Genomic DNA, 20,155 nt, shown 5'->3' with positions numbered 1-20,155 from the left:
TCACCATTTTTTAGACAATCTACACATAGCATGAAGTAAAGGCAGAATATCTCAGCCAAACCATGTTTGTTTCTTATGAAACTTTCCAAATATATTGTTGAAGCTATGTTCAATACATGTGAACAATTTCAGGAATGGAAATTATTGTTTACATATGCAAATTATGTAATTTGCATATCATTAGTTTGGGAGATTTCTTGCTTGAAAAATTGTCAAAAATCGATTAAGAAATTTATTTTCTTTTTACACACTTTCTTTGATATATTTCCTGTTAACCAATATCATTCTCTTCATCTGTATCTCTACTTTTAGAAAATATGTCTGTTATTTGAAATGACATTATAGACTGGTTTCAGCCCCCTTTTCAATATGGTGCATAAATAGAAATCAAATAACAAGGATGGTCACGTTTTCCTTTTTGTCGTAAAAAGTCCAAAGCGACTTATAAAATTGCGTAAAAATGACTGCTGTCTCCTGATCATGAAACCATAGAATAGTACTAAGCATTAAAATGACATGTCTTGAAATAATTATCAGTGAGTTATGGAACCTTTTAGGTGAAAGTGTACCTTATTTTTTTAAGTTTGTTTTTCGGATGTTAACTTATTGTTGCACCACCAGCTAATTATGTCCCGAACTCTTGTAAAACATACCGGTATTTTTATGAGTCTTAAAAACAGAGACACCAAAATAGTGGTGCTAGTTGGGATATGAAGTATTGTCTTTTTTGTATCAATGGTGGCTAATTCGAATGTAATTTTTGGAGCGTTCTTCAATTTTTTGACCCTTGAAATCATGAGAAAGACACAAATAATGATAATGATAAAATCATAAATCCATAATTTATTGTTCGAAATAGACATGAAATGAAATACTCCGAAAATTTGCTTTGCCCAATTGATTGTGGGCCCGGCGGCCGCTGTGCAGCGCCAGATTGACAAGGCTCTATCCCTTTAATCGTTGAACGCCAAACAGGGTAGCAGCAACTCCCATCTTTATACGTCTTTTGGTCTGACGCGGCCGGGGTTTGAACCCCGACCTCCCGGTTGTGAGACGAACGCTCTACCAACTGAGCCAACACACCGGTCGTCTCTAGGTAGATAATAAATGCACTTTGCAGCCAACTGCATAACATCAGATTGTACATGTCTATCTCTAAATAATAATAATAATAATGGGTATTTAGAGGCGCTAAAAACAAAAAAGTACCATAGCGTGTACAAAAGTAGGAAACATTTAATATTTGCAATGATTACTATACAATATTCAAGATAAAAAGGAAAATATTAATTATTGAGGGAAAAGGTATGTCTTAAGGGATAATTTGAAGCCAAGAACACTGGAAACACTTCTTATTGAAAGAGGGATAGCATTCCAAGTCTTGGCAGCTGCTACAGCAAACCGTTTTTCGGCAGGGAGGAGAGTTATGACAAGGGAATGCAAAGTCTGCATGTGTCAGTGATTGAACGAAGATTACGAGAGGGTGTGTACAATTTGATGGTATTATTAAGATATTCAGGTGCTAATTGATTTAGAGTTTTGTATACATATAAACAGACTTTAAACTGAATGCGTTGGAATAGAGGTAACCAGTGGAGTTCCTTAAGTAGGGGTGTAGTATGAGTTCGGGATCCAAAGCCAAAAATTAAATGAGTGGCACGATTCTGTATAACCTCAAGCTTTCTTCTATCTCTAGTTGACAAAACAGTGTATAAACTATTACAGTAATCTAACCGAGAAATGATAAGTGCTCGCACAGCATGGTGACATGTCTTAAGATCAATGAATCTACGAATCCTCCACAAATTGCTGAGATGATAATTACAATTACGGACAACCTGATTTACTTGAGCAGACAGTGTGAACATGTTATCAATGCATACTCCAAGAACAATGCAATGCAATGTTCCAATTTACCCCATACCATGTTCCAACAAGTTTATTACATGGGGTAAGTTGGAATGCTTGCGATGGTCTTGTTCAAGGTGGATTTTTTCGGTAAACATCATAGAGTTTAAAATTTTATGGGGTACATTTGAAGCCCTTTATACATGTATGCTTTAGGCTGATATATTGATTGTTTCTCGAGTAAAATCTATTTGGATTTTACAGCCATTTTTGTCAAAAATGTTCCAACTAACCCCTATCTCCCCTATTAAACTATGATGTCATCAATCCAATAATGAATTTTGAATGAAAAAGACATACCTTTTGGTTATCAATAATATCCCTATAGGGTTTGTGTGAGATGTTGATTGTACAAAGTTTGATCATTCCAATCTGACCAAGACGAGTGCAAAGAATCAAACTTGCATCACTTAAGTTCCATAAGGTGTTGTAGATGTAGAAAGCAGTCTTCCATGTTGTGTTTTTACTAAATAGACCCACTTTGTTCAAAGCAAGAAGTATGTTGAAAAATAGTTCTGGTAGGGTGATAAAAGAAGAAATAAATGCACATTTTGAACACGTATTTCACAAGAGGTATTTTTATTTTCAAATTGGTAGTTGAGGGGGAAGTTTCACAAAGATAAAAGTTAACATTAAAGTGTTAACATGCATATGAAATCAAGCAATGTTATTCATGAATAGAATCAGACCCCCGGGGGGGCCACTTACATTGACGAGTGGATACCATGCGCGACCAAAAAAACACGTAAAAAGGTTGTCTTTTTCACGATAGGGCACGTTACGTACGTAACGTGATAAGGGTGTCAAAAACACAAAAATAATGAAAACAGGGTATCTATTTCGCTAGGAAAATTACGTGTTTAGGGTCGAATTTGCGGGGATGATAAAACAAAATTTAAATGTTTTATAAAGGATGTCCTTTTTGCCCTAACACTTCGTGTTTAGAGTCCGATTTGCGCGAGGTGTAGAAGCTGGGATCATATACTAAACCAAATAAGTTAAAGCCGACGACCGAAGGACCCGTAACAATAAAACATTCCTGTACTTGTTTAGGGGTTCATTTCAGGGAATATTTGCCAAGATTATCGTTTTGTTTCCAATACTTGTTAAGGGTAGGGTTTCACACGCCTATACTTGCTAAGGGGTGCATTTTCAGAATATGGAAATTACGTGTTTAGGGTGCTTTTCGAGACCGCATGGTCGCGCATGGTATCCACTCATGAATGGAAGTGGCCCCCCCGGGATCAGACCAATGTAATGACATGCAACCATCATCAGACTCTGTGCAGATATGCTTAGAGGACAAGTCCACCCCCAAACAAAAAATGATTTGAATAAAAAGAGAAAAATCCAAGAAGCAAAACACTAAAAATTTCATCAAAAATCAGATGTAAAATGAGAAAGTGATGACATTTTGAAGTTTGCTCTCTTTCACAAAACAGTTCTATGTACATCCTGGTCAGTATGCAAATGAGGGTACTGATGACATCATCCGCTCACTATTGATTTTGTATTTTATTATGAGAATACTGCATGTAAAGTTTAATGTTGACCTAAAAATAACCTTTAACCTTACCATGTGACCTCAGACTGCAGCATAAAAAGATGCAGGTCCCAAGTCCATCTACCATCTAAGTTTGGATGAAAAGTGATTTACGGTTGCGGAGTTAGGTGTCATAAGAAAGTCTTGCATGCAAACTTTAACATTGACCTGAAAATGACCTTTAACCTTACCATGTGACCTCCAACTAAAGTATAACATGCAGGTCTCCAAAGTACATCTTCATGTACCATCTAAGTTTGGTTAAAGAGTGACTTATAGTAATTATTTGCAGTTTTATGTGTCATAGAGTGTTGCATGTAAACTTAAACGTTGACCTTAATATGTGACCTCTGACTGCAGGATAAAATGCAGGTCCCCTGTACTTCTACCATCCAAGTTTGTTTGAAAAAAGACTTACGGTTGCGGAGTTGTGTCATAATGTTTGTGACAGAAGGACGACATTTGGATCCCTAATATGGTTTTCACATTGCATTTCCTTAACCCCATACTATCCTTAACCCCAGACTATCTTTTTTTTCGATTCAAACTGTCTTTCGTAACCCCATACTATCTGCTCAACCGTGGTTAATGCCTTAACCCCAGACTATCCTTCAGCTCATGAATATTGATGGTTTTACCAAACAGAGCGTGATTAACGTGCAATTCGATTTCTGTGATTGGCTAATGCTTAGCCCCACTTTCCTTAGCCCTGTTTCGTTTTCACACTGCATCTCTTAGCACCGCAATTGTGGTGCTAGCACCACAATAAGCTGGCTAACCCTGCTTTTTTGCAGGGCCAGATAGTACCGTACGATTTACTGTGCTAGCCCACTTTGCTTAAACGTAGTGTGAAAACAAAGTGGGCTAAGCTTAACCCCGGGAAATTGGTGGGGCTAAGACCCCCCCCCCCCAGCCCCACCAATTTGGGACAAAAGTGCAGTGTGAAAAGCATTTAAGTCTAGCCTTCACCTCTGGTGGGCGAGACAAAAGGAAATAGTGAGTGAGCGACATCATAGACTCTCTCATTTGCATATATAACAGTTTTGAGAAAAATAAGCAAAACTTAAAATGTTTTTTTAACTTTCTTGTTTGTTTGTTTGCTTGAAATTTATTTCTGCGTTCAACATGTTCAACATAATACAACATAATCAATTATTACATAGATTTTACATATATATACATTTTAGACACACGTATCATTTACAATCTCTTTCTGAATATAAAAAAAAAGCATATGAAAATATTATTTAACTCAATTTCAGAACGCAGGAGACCGTCGTCATGAGCGACCTGCTTGATGTTGACGACGGCCTCAAGGTAAAAAAAGCGACATGTAAAACTTACACATTTTTTAACAAGAGGTCATGAGGGTGTAGTGCAAGTGCATGTGTAGTGCAAGTGCAAGTGTAGTGCAATTACATTAGAAGAGGAGGGGTCAAAATTCATCATTAAAAAAAAAATACAAGTATAGTCAATGTGGCGGATTTGAATACAATGATAATAGGTTGCGCTTCATAGTGGCTTTAAAGGAATAAAGTGAGGAACACATTTTTGTAGTTTCGGGTAAATTATTCCATAAGTCGGGGCCATGGTGTCTAATTGATTTATGAGTTATTAATAACTTTGGGTTTGTTAGGTGAAAATTTCCAGAAATACGGGTAGGGTATGTGTGAATTGTACTCATTTTACATCCGATTAATGATGAAATTTCCGGCATTATGTTTCTTTGATTTTTTTTTCAATTTATTCAAATCAACATTTTTATGGGGTGTAAAACAAAAGACCTATGAAATTCCATATGGCTACCAATTCTTCATTTATTTGTCAGTCTATTTTACTTACATGCACAAGGCAATTAAGCTTCATGTGATGAGTAAGTAATCAGGTAATAATTTCCCTTGGGAAATTTGCCCTTATCAATTATTCAGTCTGAAAATGGGATAGGCTTTGTGATGTGATGAATACTTGCTAAGTACTGTAAAGCATGTTGAACAGAGTACACTTAACCAAGCATAGAACTGAAGTCCATGCCATGCATGACAAAAGCTGGTTGAAGGCAAAACAAGATTACTACAGCTATTAAAGGTGTCTGTTAATTGGGAGCAAAAAAATTACTGATCTGAAACTGAAAATAAATGTTGTATAGTATCAAATTAGATTCCTAGAGAGTATAGCGTGCACAAGATTATCATATTTCACTCAAGATTTCTTTGGAATTTCTGTGTCCTGAATAAATGTGTAATTTTCCCGGAGGAAGGGGGGGGGGCCCACTTCCATTGAAATGTACCAGGCACAACCAAATAAACATGTAAAATGGATCAAACTTGGGCATGTTACATACGCAACGTTATGAGGTGTCAAAAATACTAAAATACTGAAAAGGGTATAAATTTTGCTAGGAAAGCAACGTGTTCATGTTCAAATTTGCAAGGGTATAAGAAAATGCTTTATAAAGGGTATACTTTTTGCCCCAACACTACCTGTTTAGGGTCCGATTTGAGCATGGGAGGTGGGTAGTACTTAACCCAATGTAAAATCCAACATCTGGATCATGTCTGGGACATAATTAAAATATTGCTGTACTTGTTTAGGGGGTCAATTCAGGGAATACTTTTACCGTTTTGTTTCCGATACTTGTTCAGAGTAGGGTTTCACACGCCTATACTTAAAGTCTCAGTCACAAATGCATGTTGCATGAGAGGCGCACAGCCAGTGAATTGAAAAGTTGACAAAATAATCAGTGAAACTCCTGTCAGGATTTGAGAGAGGGGCTAGAGAGCTTGCACTGAATGCATAACGCGCTGCTGACGTGCTGTGCACATAATGGGCGCATAAAGACCGCACATAGAGTGCATCGTCCCAACAAATACACTACATGTTGCGAGTGCGTTGGGCGAATAGCTAGCGCACGCACTGCGCTTTCAAAACACAGCCTGTGAACAACAACATGCAGTCAGGTGGCTGTGGTCGCCCTATTAAAAATGTTTTAAAAAATAATAATGAGACTTGTAAAGCGCCAAATCCACTCTGTAGAGTGCTCAAGGTGCATAAAGAGAGTTAAATAGCAAAGTTTTTAGAAGATTTTTGACAGTTTCGACTAGGGCTGGGACTAAAACCCGGGTACCCGGGTCCCGCCCGGAAGCGTCGGGTACCCGGGTAGAAAAATCAATACCCGATACCCGAAAATTGCTCACCAGTATAACGTACATTTGATTTGTATTGCGTAGTGTAAGACATGATTGTAAACTCGATCACAAAAGTAAACAAGTCTCATTTTGAATCTCACCAATTACCCTCGAAATATCCTTAAATATACTAGTTTTTCAAGTGTTGATGATGTGACTGAGATCGTTCAATCGTCGCCATGTTTCTTTTGCAGCGCAGTGACGTCATCCAGCCACTGCGACGCAAGCCAATTTATGAATGAAAATATAGTAAGCATGCGCATTGCAAGCCTCAGCCCCACGCAGTATTCCGTCAAAACAAGTCTGCAATACTCTGTCACCTCGTACCAAAATCGACCTAGAATTCCACTTTCCTTTATTTCATATGAATTATGAAAGGTATTCTCAGAGGATCTGTTTTCTCACCGATACCACGCAAGTAAGGAAATTTTATTACTTCTTGCTTTTCCGTCAAAATCTTACGAAGTAGCGTCGATGTTGCATCGTGTTTGTGAGTTTGTAGAATCTATCGCTACGTGAACAAAGTCAATTGATTTCCGGGTTTCGGAGCATACGAGGCGCCAGCCAATCACGTTCTTGATACCATTTTCAGTTCATCATAAACCGAAAATGGTAACACGATCGTGATTGGCTGGCGCATTTGACGTTCCGAAACCCGGAAATCAATTGACTTTGTTCACGTAGCGATAGATTCTACAAACTCACAAACACGATGCAACATCGACGCTACTTCGTAAGATTTTGACGGAAAAGCAAGAAGTAATAAAATTTCCTTACTTGCGTGGTATCGGTGAGAAAACAGATCCTCTGAGAATACCTTTCATAATTCATATAAAATATAGAAAAGTGGATTTCTAGGTCGATTTTGGTACGAGGTGACAGAGTATTGCAGACTCGTTTTGACGGAATACTGCGTGGGGCTGAGGCTTGCAATGCGCATGCTTACTATATTTTCGTTCATAAATTGGCTTGCATCGCATTGGCTTGATGATGACGTCACCTATGGGGTTTTTCCACCAGTCATATTTCGAGCGACATGATTTTCGGGTACCCGCCCGAAAATTACCACGGGTACCCGAAAAGAAAAAAACCCGAAAGTCCCAGGCCTAGTTTCGACAGAGGTACATTTTGTTGTCTTCAGGAAGGCTATTCCACAAAGTGGGGCATGCAAAGCAAATGATCTTTCCCCCCCAAGTTTTTGAAACTTTTAGTCCAGGATAGAAGAGGCATAACCTTGTTTTTTTATATATACAATATTTTTTATGGTTTCTTGTCAATTCGAGGGTGCTGATTACGAATCTGAATAATGCCACTCGTGTAACCTTGAGCATTTTCCGCAAATTGGCAAAATCCAATATGGCCGCCAAAATATGCAAATTATCCATGAAAATCATAAAATTGTCCTCACATTGGCTGTGAAATGCATGGAATTGTGTGGCAGGAATGAAATACAATCTTAAAAAATAATTTTTAATAAAATATTTATTTTCCTGATATTCAAAATGGCCGCCATAGGCCATTGTATATACTATCATGTACAATATGAATAGGGAAAACTAATTTTCACAAAAATGAGCACTAAACTGCAAAAAATCGCGATGTATGAACGAAGTAATATATGCAAATCATAATTACTAACGAGATATATAATTTTGATGTCATATATGGGAAAATTGCAGTATTTTGATGTCTAAAATAGCCGCCACTGGCCCAAACAGTATTGCGTACAATTGCAATGGGGGCCAAAAAATCTCAAGAGTGATCACTAAAATGCTTATTATGAAGATTGAACAATTGGAATACTGACTATAAACATAATTATTAACGAAATATATTATTAATATATATGGATGTGGTAAATGTTGTATTCAGATATTCAAAATGGCTGCCAAATGCCCTAAAAGTATTCATGACGAAAATCTCGCGTTTGAGGGCTGTATACCCCATTTTTCCTTATCATCAAATATCTTCTCCCAGTAATACAAATCCTATTGCCCTCAAGCATGAAATTTAAGTATAGAAACACCTGTTTCTTGACCTCGGTCCGAAGATAATTCACCCCAGCATCTACAGTCACAGCAGGGGGCCACACACGATGGATTGCAATGTGTGTAGTTCCGGTGAGCGCATGGATGTATACACGCGTTGATAGAAAGTTTTTTCTTCCTTTCTTTCTTTCTTTCCTTCCTTCCTTCTGTCTCTCTCTCTCTCTCTCTCTTCCTTCCTTTCTTTCTTTCTTTCTTTCTCTCTCTCTCTTCCTCCCTTCCTTCCTTCTTTCTCTCTCTCTCTCTCTTCCTTCCTTTCTTTCTTTCTTTCTCTCTCTCTCTTCCTTCCTTTCTTTCTTTCTTTCTTTCTTCCTTCCTTTCTTTCCTTCTTTCTCTCTGTCTGGCTGTCTAATTCTTTTCTTTCTAGACTTATTTTCTTCATCCACCCCCTTTCTACACCTCTAAAGAACGTGCATTTGCCAATCATATCTGTAGTAAGGCCTATAAATGTCCTTTTCTCAAAGTTGAGGTGTAGGCCTATACATAGAACATTAAAATACAAAGACCAGCATTATGAATCACAATGTTTGGATAGCATTTCAATGTTCTATTCATATCTATTCAGAACGTTTTCTAATTCACATGCGTTATTAGCAGGTGATCTTCTTTATCTTTATCTCCCATTATTGTTCTTATTTTGTAGGCCTATAGCCTGTGTATACGGTAAACCTCCCTCTGAAATACCTTTCTTGGTTTCATGTTTTCTTTCAGATTTGTTTCCACCCAGGCGCGCCGGAACACTTTCAGTTTTTTTTTTTTTGGGGGGGGGGCAAAATCCCGAAGGGGGCACAATATTTTTGAAAGCGTGAGATACGGAAGCGATCGAGCGGGAGAGGGTATGGTTGAGGGTGTAAAAATTTAGTGTAAAAGTTGCGTTTCTAAGAACATTCAAAAATAAATTTCTTGAGAATTAAACAGTCTTGGGGTTCTTTTTGCTCCTGTTTCCTCCCTTCTGACCCAGACTGGTGTTTCTTCATGATCAGGGTCGCAGTTCCAGCAAATTACGAGCCTTATTGCAAACTCTATTGTTTCAAACCAATGTAATATAGGCCTTTTAAAGACTTTAAGATGACAAACATGACCGTATGCATCCGGGGGCCGCCGATCGAGAGGGCAAAATTCGCAAAATTCACCCAAAGTGTGCACGAAATCTTTCAATTTTATTCTAGAAAATGCAAAAGCTCCCCCATCACCATGGGCGGAAATCCCAGGGGGACAGGGGGATGCGTCCCCCTACCATTTTGGAAAGGGGTACATAATATCAAATGTCCCCCTACTATTTGTGCTCTTTTATTATGGAAAAAATACATAATTTCAAATCGAAATTATACACATGTATCCTCGAATTTCGAAATATATATAAACAGATAGTTTTTGTTAAGAACTTGGTTAGGAAAAGAAAAGGCATACCGGCCCAACTATTCTCCAGCTCTCATCTAGCCCTATATACCAGCCAAAGAGTGATGACATTGATGACATCGATGGCCATTGTCAATTTCATAACTAATAAAAATGATGAAAAAAGAAAATCGCCTCTGAATTAAGTGCATAGACGGTTAGACGAGAATGTTCCATACCCAGTAAAATCATACCTTTGTTAATCCAATTCACTTTCCCTTTATTCCAAATTTACTTGGAATATACTGAGAATATTTTCATTGTTTGCGTACTCAGTATAAAGAATAGTTTTCATGAGTTATGATTAATCCTTCGCAATGAACTTTAACTATGCTTTATCCCCCAAATTTGTTTTTAAACACTCTATTAACGAGACTTATACTCCATTTTTACACAAAATTCCTGCCGTGGGAGGGGTCATCATAGGTAGATCAAGGGGCGAAACGGCGGAAGGTGAGGCGAAAAATAAGAAGAAAGATAGGACCGGGAAGAAAGTTGAATGATGGAAGGGAGGTGAATAATTGGGAAAAAAGAAAACTTTCAGGACATATTATAAAAATAATAAAATCGCTTGCGCTTTGCATAAATACACAGCCATCTTTTTATTTCAAAACGTGCTTGATTTTTTTTCACTTTTTTGGATCGAAATATATAAAATCAAATCATTTATCTAAGAAGATATCCATCTTTTTCATAATTTGTAGGTTTAGATATTAAAGAAAATTAGCTTGCCATTCGGTTTTAGTCTGAAATGTATTCATTAAAAGGTTAAACGTTATCACACTGTAATAAGATGGAAAAGGGGCTTTTCAAAGGTATGTTTCACAGAGGAACTGTTCGTCAAAAGACGCCAGGCTTACTATGATAATGTAATTGCCCCGTCAGGGGCAAAATTGTTCATTTTTGACAATAGAAATGAAAATTTTTGGGCATAAAAGTGCCTTCATCGTATACTTTTGTCCTTTAATATTTAAAAATTTATCATTTTTCTACTTTCAGGGGGCACATGGGGGGGGGGCAAAATCTCGTTTTGCCCCCCCCCAAATTTTTTTTTTTTTTTTGGGGGGGGCAAGTGCCCCCCTCGCTTCCGGCGCCCTTGTTAAAGATATATAGAGAGAAATAGAGATGGGGTGGAAATTCCACCCCATCTCTATTTCTCTCTCTCTCTTTCTCCCCGACAAAAAGGACAGGGCGCTAATTTTAATCACCTCATATTAGCAGAATGACAAATTTTGAACTAGAAAATAAAACAGACATTTATCACAATCAAATATGGGCATGTTCAAATGGGTCGCTTGATCAAAGATAAAAAAGGACACTGCAAAAGAACTTTCACTATGAAAAGGGGGCTAAGGGGGGGGGGCAAAAAAACAACTTTTTTTTAAAGTGATTATTCAACAAGATGTACTTGAGGAAGGGGAACATATTAAAAATAGGCACTGAAGGGATCGGGGTTCAACGGGCACGCGGTTTTGTAAACTAAGACACGTGATCGATCTTTCCAACACTCCATCTTCCCAACTCATCAATCGCCTGAACTCGCTCTCCAACGATGAACATTTTGACTTACAAAAAAATTAGCACAACATATCTAAGTTAGACATTTAATGGTGGAAACTAAAAGTATAAACGACCCAAAACAAACGGTGGAATGGATGCAGCGCACATGGGCAGTTTACCGGAGAACCACGTATGGTGCAATAGTACGTTTGCGATTAAAAAAAATAGTTACAGGCATAGTTTGTATTTGAATTATGAATAAGACTTTCGGGTAAAAAAAAAATAATGATTTCATATTTTTGTGCATATCAGCAGCATGATTATTATACTTTGTATGTTGGTATGCCATTACTTCTATTTTTCGAACGTTAAGACTGTATCATTGCACGAGTGAACCCATTTTCTTGCTGGACGGACAGAAACTATGCATGCATCGCGGTCCTTGCATGCTAAGCATACCGTAATTTTTATTCGCTTACTTTCCTTATTTCAAGGTGGATTTTCTTCGTTCGAAATTGAAAATGGACTAGTATTGGATGTCTGAATGTAATATGCCTTTGAAAACGTGATTAATATCGAATACAATAATTTCATTCCGAAGATCCTTCTACAGGCAGACAAGTCTTACGTAATAGCACAGCGTTGTTTATCATTTCGTCCTTGGCTCAACGCTCATTTAGCTGGCCCGTGGTGGTGAAATCGAGACAAGGGGATTACCTGGCCAAGATGGGTTTATCGGGGTTGGAAAAGTTGTTTGAGATATTCCAAACACAAATCGGGGTATGAAACCGCAGTTTGCAGTCCGAAGTGAGGTCGAGAATCAAACGGGAAATTTTCGTAATGATACACAATGAGAAATGGGAGAAAAGAAATCACAAGACTGAGCGCTAAAATGCATATATAATATTAATTGGATACTGCCTAAAATCGTATTTTCTAACGAAATATATCATTCCGGTTTCAAGTTTGTGTTAAATACTGTATTTCGACTTTCAAAATGGCCGCCATCGACATTAACCGTATTATGTACAATGCAAAGTGGGAAACCAATATTCACAAGAGTGAGCACCATAAATGCACGTAATAGTGATCTATGAGTAAAATATTGTCTGAAAGCATCATTTCTATTAAGATATATCATTTATTCTGCCAGTTAGGTGATAAATACGGTTATTTTAAAATAAAAATGGCCGCTACAGTCCCTTACGGTATTATACACAATATGAATGGGAACAAATCATTTGAAACAGAATTTGGCTTTGCTTGGTCAAATGGTGATGTATGAGTGGAATATTGTCTGAAAACATGATTTATAACAAAATATATATAATATCTTTTGTAATTTAGGTGATAAATAAGTATTTCAACATTCAAAATGGCCGTCATATGCCCTTTTTGTGAACATCATTTGTCTCCACCCAAATTGTATATGTACGATACATGTAAGTGCTTATGGTGGCCATTTTCAATTTAAAAATGCAGCATTTATCACCCTAATTACACAACATTATGATATATCTAGTTAGAAACCATGGTTTTAGACAATAATTCACCTTTACATCACAATTCACAATTATATGCAATATTTAGAGTCAAGCAAAGCCAAATTCTGTCAAAATAACTGGATTATGTTATGTTGCTCTGAACTTGCTCTGAACCTTCTTGTTATTTTGTGATTTTATCTCCGTTTTACATCACCTCAACATGCTATAACTTACTTCGTGTACTTTCTACGTGCCTAGAGGAACATTTGGATCACTATGCTGCTTTTAAAACTGTATATTTAATGCCATATTATGACATGCTGAACTAAGAGACTTCAAGCTTTTTTCTGTCTACAGTCCCACAGCCTTGATTTTTACGTAAGTTCAACTTTGATTTTGCACAGTTGTGGTATGCTGATTTGACTCAGCTTATACCTCATTACCTGTCCAGTAATCTCTATTCATCGAGCTTACAACTAATCTGCTTATTGTTATTGACAAAGACTGAGGTGTAGTACTAACAATGCCTGATACAAGAAGTACAAAGCCTCAGACCCAGTCCCAGGTTCCTGTAAAAGAAATTATAAGAGATGCAGATTTTCTAGCTGCTGTGAAAGAAGCAGTCATACAGACAATGAATGATAAATTCAAGAACTTTGAGAAACTTATAGATAGAGTAGAACAACAAGAAGGAAAGATTCATGAACTTGAAAATCAAGTGGATAGAGTAGAGCATGACATAAAGAATCTCAGAGCGCAGGCAGAATGTCAAAATGAATGCATAAAAAAGTTGCAAATGGCCCTAAATGACCAGGAACAGTATTCGAGAAGGAACTGTGTCAGGATTTTCGGCGTTAAAGAACCCCCAAGTGAAACTACAGCTATGTGTACTGCTTCTGTATGTCAGTTAGCAAGAGATAGATTGGGCTATGATCTAAAATCTGAGCACATCGACAGATGTCATCGGGTAAGACGGCGATTAACATCTACCAACCAAGACGGTGCAGCTACATCAAAAGACGTCAAACCTAGACCGATCATCGTGAAGCTGACTTCCTACCAGCATCGACAGTCACTCATTCTAAATAGAAGGAAACTAAAAAATAGTGGAATCAGTATAAGTGAGGATCTTACAAGAACAAATCGTAATCTTCTGAACAGTGCTTACATGGCCAGTAAACAACAAAATAGCAAGATTTTGGCAGCATGGTCATCTGACGGACGCATTCTCATTTCTCTGAAAGCAACAGATGGTAGGACAGTGAGGAAACAAATAAACAACAAAAATGAACTTGATGGACTATGATGGATACTATGACCCTTCTTCACCTACCTGAAAATTAAATGAGAGGGGTTTATTAATTCTTACTTCGTGATTGCTCTCTTGTATGTCATATTTGTATACTACAAACCTTTTTATATTCACATGTACTCAATTCTATATTTAATTTTCCTGAATATGAAATGAAAGGGGCTGATTAAATATTTCATAGAGGGATTTCTCTTAAAGATTATATTCCTCTTTATGCCGGAGACCCCTGTTTGATTTTGAATACGTATTGGAAATATTTGTAGAGCATTCGTGATTTTTTTATCTCTCTTCTATCTGAATTCTTTCATATAAAAAATAAATATAGTAATAATAGAATAGATAAGAGACATATAAGGAAATCACGAATGCCCTCTATACTTATATATCATGTTCGTATAAACTTTTTAAATTAACTTACTCAATGTATTCTCTAGACATTTATGTAATTACGGTGACTTATTACTCTGTAATTTCTCTTTTGTCACAATTTTTGTTGTTGTTGATGCTATATATCTAATTGAATGTATGAGGCGTGTGCAATCTGTGGTGAATGTATGAAATGTGCAAACCCTACACAAGATATGTTACATATGATATGCGGAACTTGTTTAGACATTTTTCCTTTTAATCATTACAAATGTGATGATGATTACACATTGAATATGCATGCTTTTTTCCATTTGAATATTGATATTGATTATAACCACTTTGAAAATATGAAAATCAATCCATTTTTATTATGTGAAACTGATGATAATATTACATGTATAAATGAAAATTTGCATTTAAATGCTGACTTTGAATCTCCTTTTGATATCGAACCAAGGAAATGCTCATATACCTTTTGCGAAGAATTCAGTGCCAAATATAAAAAATATGATAACAGTTTTTCACTACTCCATGTCAATTGTAGGAGTTTATGCCAGAATTTTGATGCATTTTGTTCAATGTTAGCTTGCATAAATCATAAATTTACAGCCATTGGTGTGACAGAGACCTGGTTTCAATCAAGTACAAAAACTGATATGTATAATATAGATGGTTATAATCTTGTATATATAAACAGACAACATAAATTAGGAGGTGGTGTTGCCATTTACATAGATGAAAGGTATGATTTTATAATACGATCAGATCTGAATTGTAACATGCCTGAATGTGATATGCTGTTTTTAGAATTAAGATGTAAGAATTATAAACCAACTGTGATCGGATGTGTGTATAGAGTCCCCAACACAAATATGGACATTTTTCTGGATCATCTGGATAGTTGTTTAGATATTGTAAATAAGAATAATTCAGAGGTCTACATTTTGGGTGATTACAACATAAATCTATTGAATGCAAGTACTCATGATAAAACAAATTTATTTTTGGAAAATATGTTTTCTCACAACTTGTACCCATTGATAACGAAACCAACGAGGATATCGAAAACATGTGCAACATTAATAGATAACATTTTTTGTAATACCCTAGATAATAATATTGACTCTGGTTTATTCATAGCTGACATATCAGACCACTTACCTATATTTTGTGTTAAGAAACACATTAGTATTTTTAATCAATGGCAGTCGCAATTACCGAAAAGACAGATAAATGATGATAATATAATTAAATTCAATAGAAAACTGTGTGAAGTTGATTGGAGTCATGTATATAGTACTGATGATGCTAATAATTGTTACGATAGTTTTATGTCAATATTCTACTCAATTTATAATACATGTTTTCCAGAATTGAAGTCAAAATCAAAAGCGAAAGTCACTTTTAAGAAACCTTGGCTATCAAATGGCCTCATGAAATCAATAAATAAGAAGAATAAAATGTATAAAAAGTTACTAAACAAATATTCTGACAAGCAAAAGAAAATTTACATTAAGTACAAAAATAAATTGATAAACTTATTACGCAGTGCTAAATCTGAATATTATTCTAAACTCTTTAATCAAATTAGAGGAAACACACAAAAGATTTGGAATAACATAAATAATATACTGGGTAATAAACGCTTTAAGAAGTTACCATCAGTTATGTATTGCAATGATTCAAAGTTAAATTCATCAAAAGATATAGTAGAACATTTTAATTCTTATTTTTTGAATATTGGTAAGAATATCGCTGACAGAATTCCTCCTGTGCGTGTGTCATATGATTCATTCTTAAACGGTAACAAATCACCGAACTCTTTGTTTTTCAGACCTACTTCTCCAAATGAAATATTAAAGATTGTCCGTTCTCTAAATTCTTCAAAATCAAGCGGCCCCGATGGTATAGACCCTAAAGTTATAAAGAAATCTATACATTACTTCATTGAACCACTATGTTTTATATTCAATACATCAATTTCTACAGGAATAGTGCCTAATCATCTGAAATTTGCTAAGGTAGTACCAGTTTTCAAAAAAGGAAATGCAAACGATTTAACTAATTATAGGCCAATTGCTATCCTCCCTCTTTTTGCAAAGATTCTTGAAAAAATAATTCATGAACGTTTATATACATTTTTACAGTTGAATAGTTTTTTAACTGATGCTCAATTTGGTTTCAGAAAAAAATTCTCGACTTCATTAGCTGTCTCTAATTTATGTACTTATATTCAAAATGAACTTGAAAAGGATAATTTTTGCATTGGACTTTTTATGGACTTGTCAAAAGCATTTGACACCATTGACCATCACATACTGCTAAAAAAACTTGACTCTTGTGGTGTCAGAGGTCTTGCCCTTAAATGGTTTGAAGATTATCTATCTAACAGAAGTCAATATGTGATGGTCAATGGTGTCAGATCCTCAATACAGCATCTCAACTGTGGTGTTCCTCAAGGATCTGTCTTGGGCCCTCTCTTGTTCCTTATATATGTCAATGATATTATCAAATCTTCTTCTCTTCTCAAGTTTTCCCTGTTTGCCGACGATACTTGTGCACTCATGAGTAGCAGTAACATTAAAACACTTGTCTTGTCGGTAAACAGGGAAATAGCAAAAGTCTCTACATGGTTCAAAGCAAATAAATTATCTCTGAATATAGCCAAAACAAACTATATTATATTTAGATCAAGGAACAAGAGAGTGCCCCATGATCTACCACATATTATAATTGATAATCTTGTAATTTCTAAATTAAAAAATATAAAGTTTCTTGGAGTTACTTTTAATGAGCTCATGGATTGGAGTATACACATATCAGAAATTTGTAAATCTTTATCTAAATATGTTGGTATCTTATATAAATTGAAATTCATATTACCTTCTAATATTTTAAATATCCTTTATAATAGCCTTATCTTGCCACATCTGAATTATTGTAATTGTATTTGGGGTAATACATACAAATCACGCCTTCTAAAACCATATATCCTACAGAAAAAATCAATCCGGTTAATTACTAAGTCCCATATGCAAAGTGCTAGTAAACCCCTTTTCAAAAAGATGAATATTTTACCTCTCCATGAACTAATTACTTTAAATACTCTAATCTTTATGTACTCAGTTAAAAATCATATTTTTCCATTGAAGTATTGCAATATGTTTTCACTCAATTTAAATGTTCATTCTTATGCTACTAGACAAAAAGATAATTTCCATGTTCCGAAAGTGAGACTTTCTTCTTCTTTAAATTCACTAGCTTTAGTCGGTATAAAAAAATGGAATCAACTCCCAACTTCACTAAAAGATTGTTCAACTGTATCCTGTTTCAAAAAAATGTATAGGGCCTATTTAATGGAAAATCTATAAAATCACCAGGGTTTGTGTGTGTGTGCGTGTGTGTGTTGCTGCGTGTATGTGTGTATGTTTATACATTATATATTTGCTGATAAAATTTGTGTTTTCTTAGTTTTCTGTTTCTGATTTCAAATTATGTCAATGATATTGTTTTGGGGGCCATTATCTACAAGCAGTTTGCTTTTTTATGGTCCTAGCCATATTTTGTTTGCATAATTATGTATGATTTGTATATACACATTTTTATGGTTGAATAAACTTGAATTGAATTGAAAAATTATCATGTCCCATGTTACAATGTATACAATACTTTGAGGACCTATGGCAGCCATTTTGGATTTCAAAGTACAGCATTTATTACCTCCACCATGTCCACGACCAATATGTGATGTATTCAGTTAGAAATAATGTTTAAGACAATATCTTTACCCGTACATCACAGTTATATGCATTTTATGATTCTCACTCTTGTCAAAATTAGTTTCCCTGTTCGCATGTTACATAATTTATTTAGGGCTTGTAGAGGTTATTTTGAATGTATTTATCACATATATGGAAGAAGAAATGCGATGATTAAAAAAAATGTTTTCAAATAACGTTTTACTCATACAACAGGATTATATGGATGTCATAGTCAAGCAAATCCAAATTCTTACAAAATTATATGTCCCAATTCACACTGTAGGTAATACTGTTAGGGCCTATAGGGGCCATTTTGAATTTCATAATACAGTATATCATTCATGACAAAAAGAAATGATATGTCTTGCTATAAAACATGTTGTCAGACAATATTTCATTCATAGATCACAATTACATGCATTTATGTTTCTTACTCGTGTGAAAATTAGTTTCTCTATTCGCATTGTACATGATTAATATGGGGGCTATGGCGGCCATTTTGAATGTCAAAATACAGCATTTACCACATAAATGGCATATTTACAATTATGTTTTTAGTCAGTATTCAACTCGTTTATCTAATAATCTGCATTTTAATGCTCATGTCATTTTTTGGCCCCTGCCATTGCCATTGTACATCAATACACTTTGGGCCAGTGGCGGCTATTTTAGATATCAAAATACAGCAATGTTCCAATATTTGACATAATAAATAATTTATCTCATTAGTAATGATGATTTGCATATATTACTTCGTTCATACATCGCGATTTTTGCAGTTTAGTGCTCATTTTTGTGAAAACTAGTTTTCCCTATTCATATTGTACATGATAGTGTATACAATGGCCTATGGCGGCCATTTTGAATATCAGGAAAATAAATATTTTGTCAAAATTTAATTTTAAAGATTGTATTTCACTCCTGCCACACATTTTCATGCATTTCACAGCCAATGTGAGGACAATTTTATGAGTTTCATGGGTAATTTGCATATTTTGACGGCCATATTGGATTTTGCCAATTTGCGGAAAATGCTCAAGGTTACACGAGTGGCATCATTCAGATTCGTAATCAGCACCCTCGAATTGACAAGAAACCATCAAAAAATATTGTATATATAAAAAAACAAGGTTTGGTCAATTTTCTATGGGGCCTATCCTGGACTATTTCGGAAACACACACGTCTTTAAATATAATAAAGACATGATAACAACATTATTAGTCCAGGTATGGATCTTCATTCTTTTCATAGTCTTTTCTATGATGGATGCATAATAAATGTGTGGATACAAAATTATCGCACTAAGTTCGGACTGGGGTAAGTTGAGCCAAACAGCATGGGGCAAGTTGAGCCATGGTAATTCCTATGGTAATGTATCTTAAAAAACAAACACACCATAAAAATTGATTGAAATGCTGGCTGAAAGGAGCAAATTTACATGACTGCTCTTTTCCTTTTAAAGGATGTTAGTATTTATAGAGAATTAGCAAGTGAAAAGACTTTGAACAAAAAATTGACATGCTGGTTCTCCCCTCATACATTTTGTACATAGTTTTAGTGGCTCAACTTACCCCAGAAGGTGGCTCAAACTTACCCCATATATGGGGCAAGTTGAGCCATTTGACATTGTTTTTTTCAAAGGTCACGAT

The 20,155-nt window shown here is 35.6% G+C and overlaps 1 protein-coding gene across 2 annotated transcripts in view; it reads right to left on the bottom strand.

Annotated features, from left to right (window-relative positions):
* The window catches only part of LOC121411931, a 69,623-nt gene that overhangs the window by 33,169 nt on the left and 16,299 nt on the right, over nt 1-20,155 (bottom strand). For both annotated transcript variants that reach the window (XM_041604841.1, XM_041604840.1), the window contains exon 4: nt 2,209-2,423. In XM_041604841.1, the coding sequence (XP_041460775.1) occupies nt 2,209-2,423 (215 nt within the window). The remainder of the gene's footprint in view (nt 1-2,208; nt 2,424-20,155) is intronic.

The sequence above is a fragment of the Lytechinus variegatus genome, chromosome 3 (assembly GCF_018143015.1).
Source record: "Lytechinus variegatus isolate NC3 chromosome 3, Lvar_3.0, whole genome shotgun sequence".
Taxonomy (NCBI): Eukaryota; Metazoa; Echinodermata; class Echinoidea; order Temnopleuroida; family Toxopneustidae; genus Lytechinus; species Lytechinus variegatus.
This window is presented reverse-complemented; position numbering and strand designations above follow the sequence as displayed.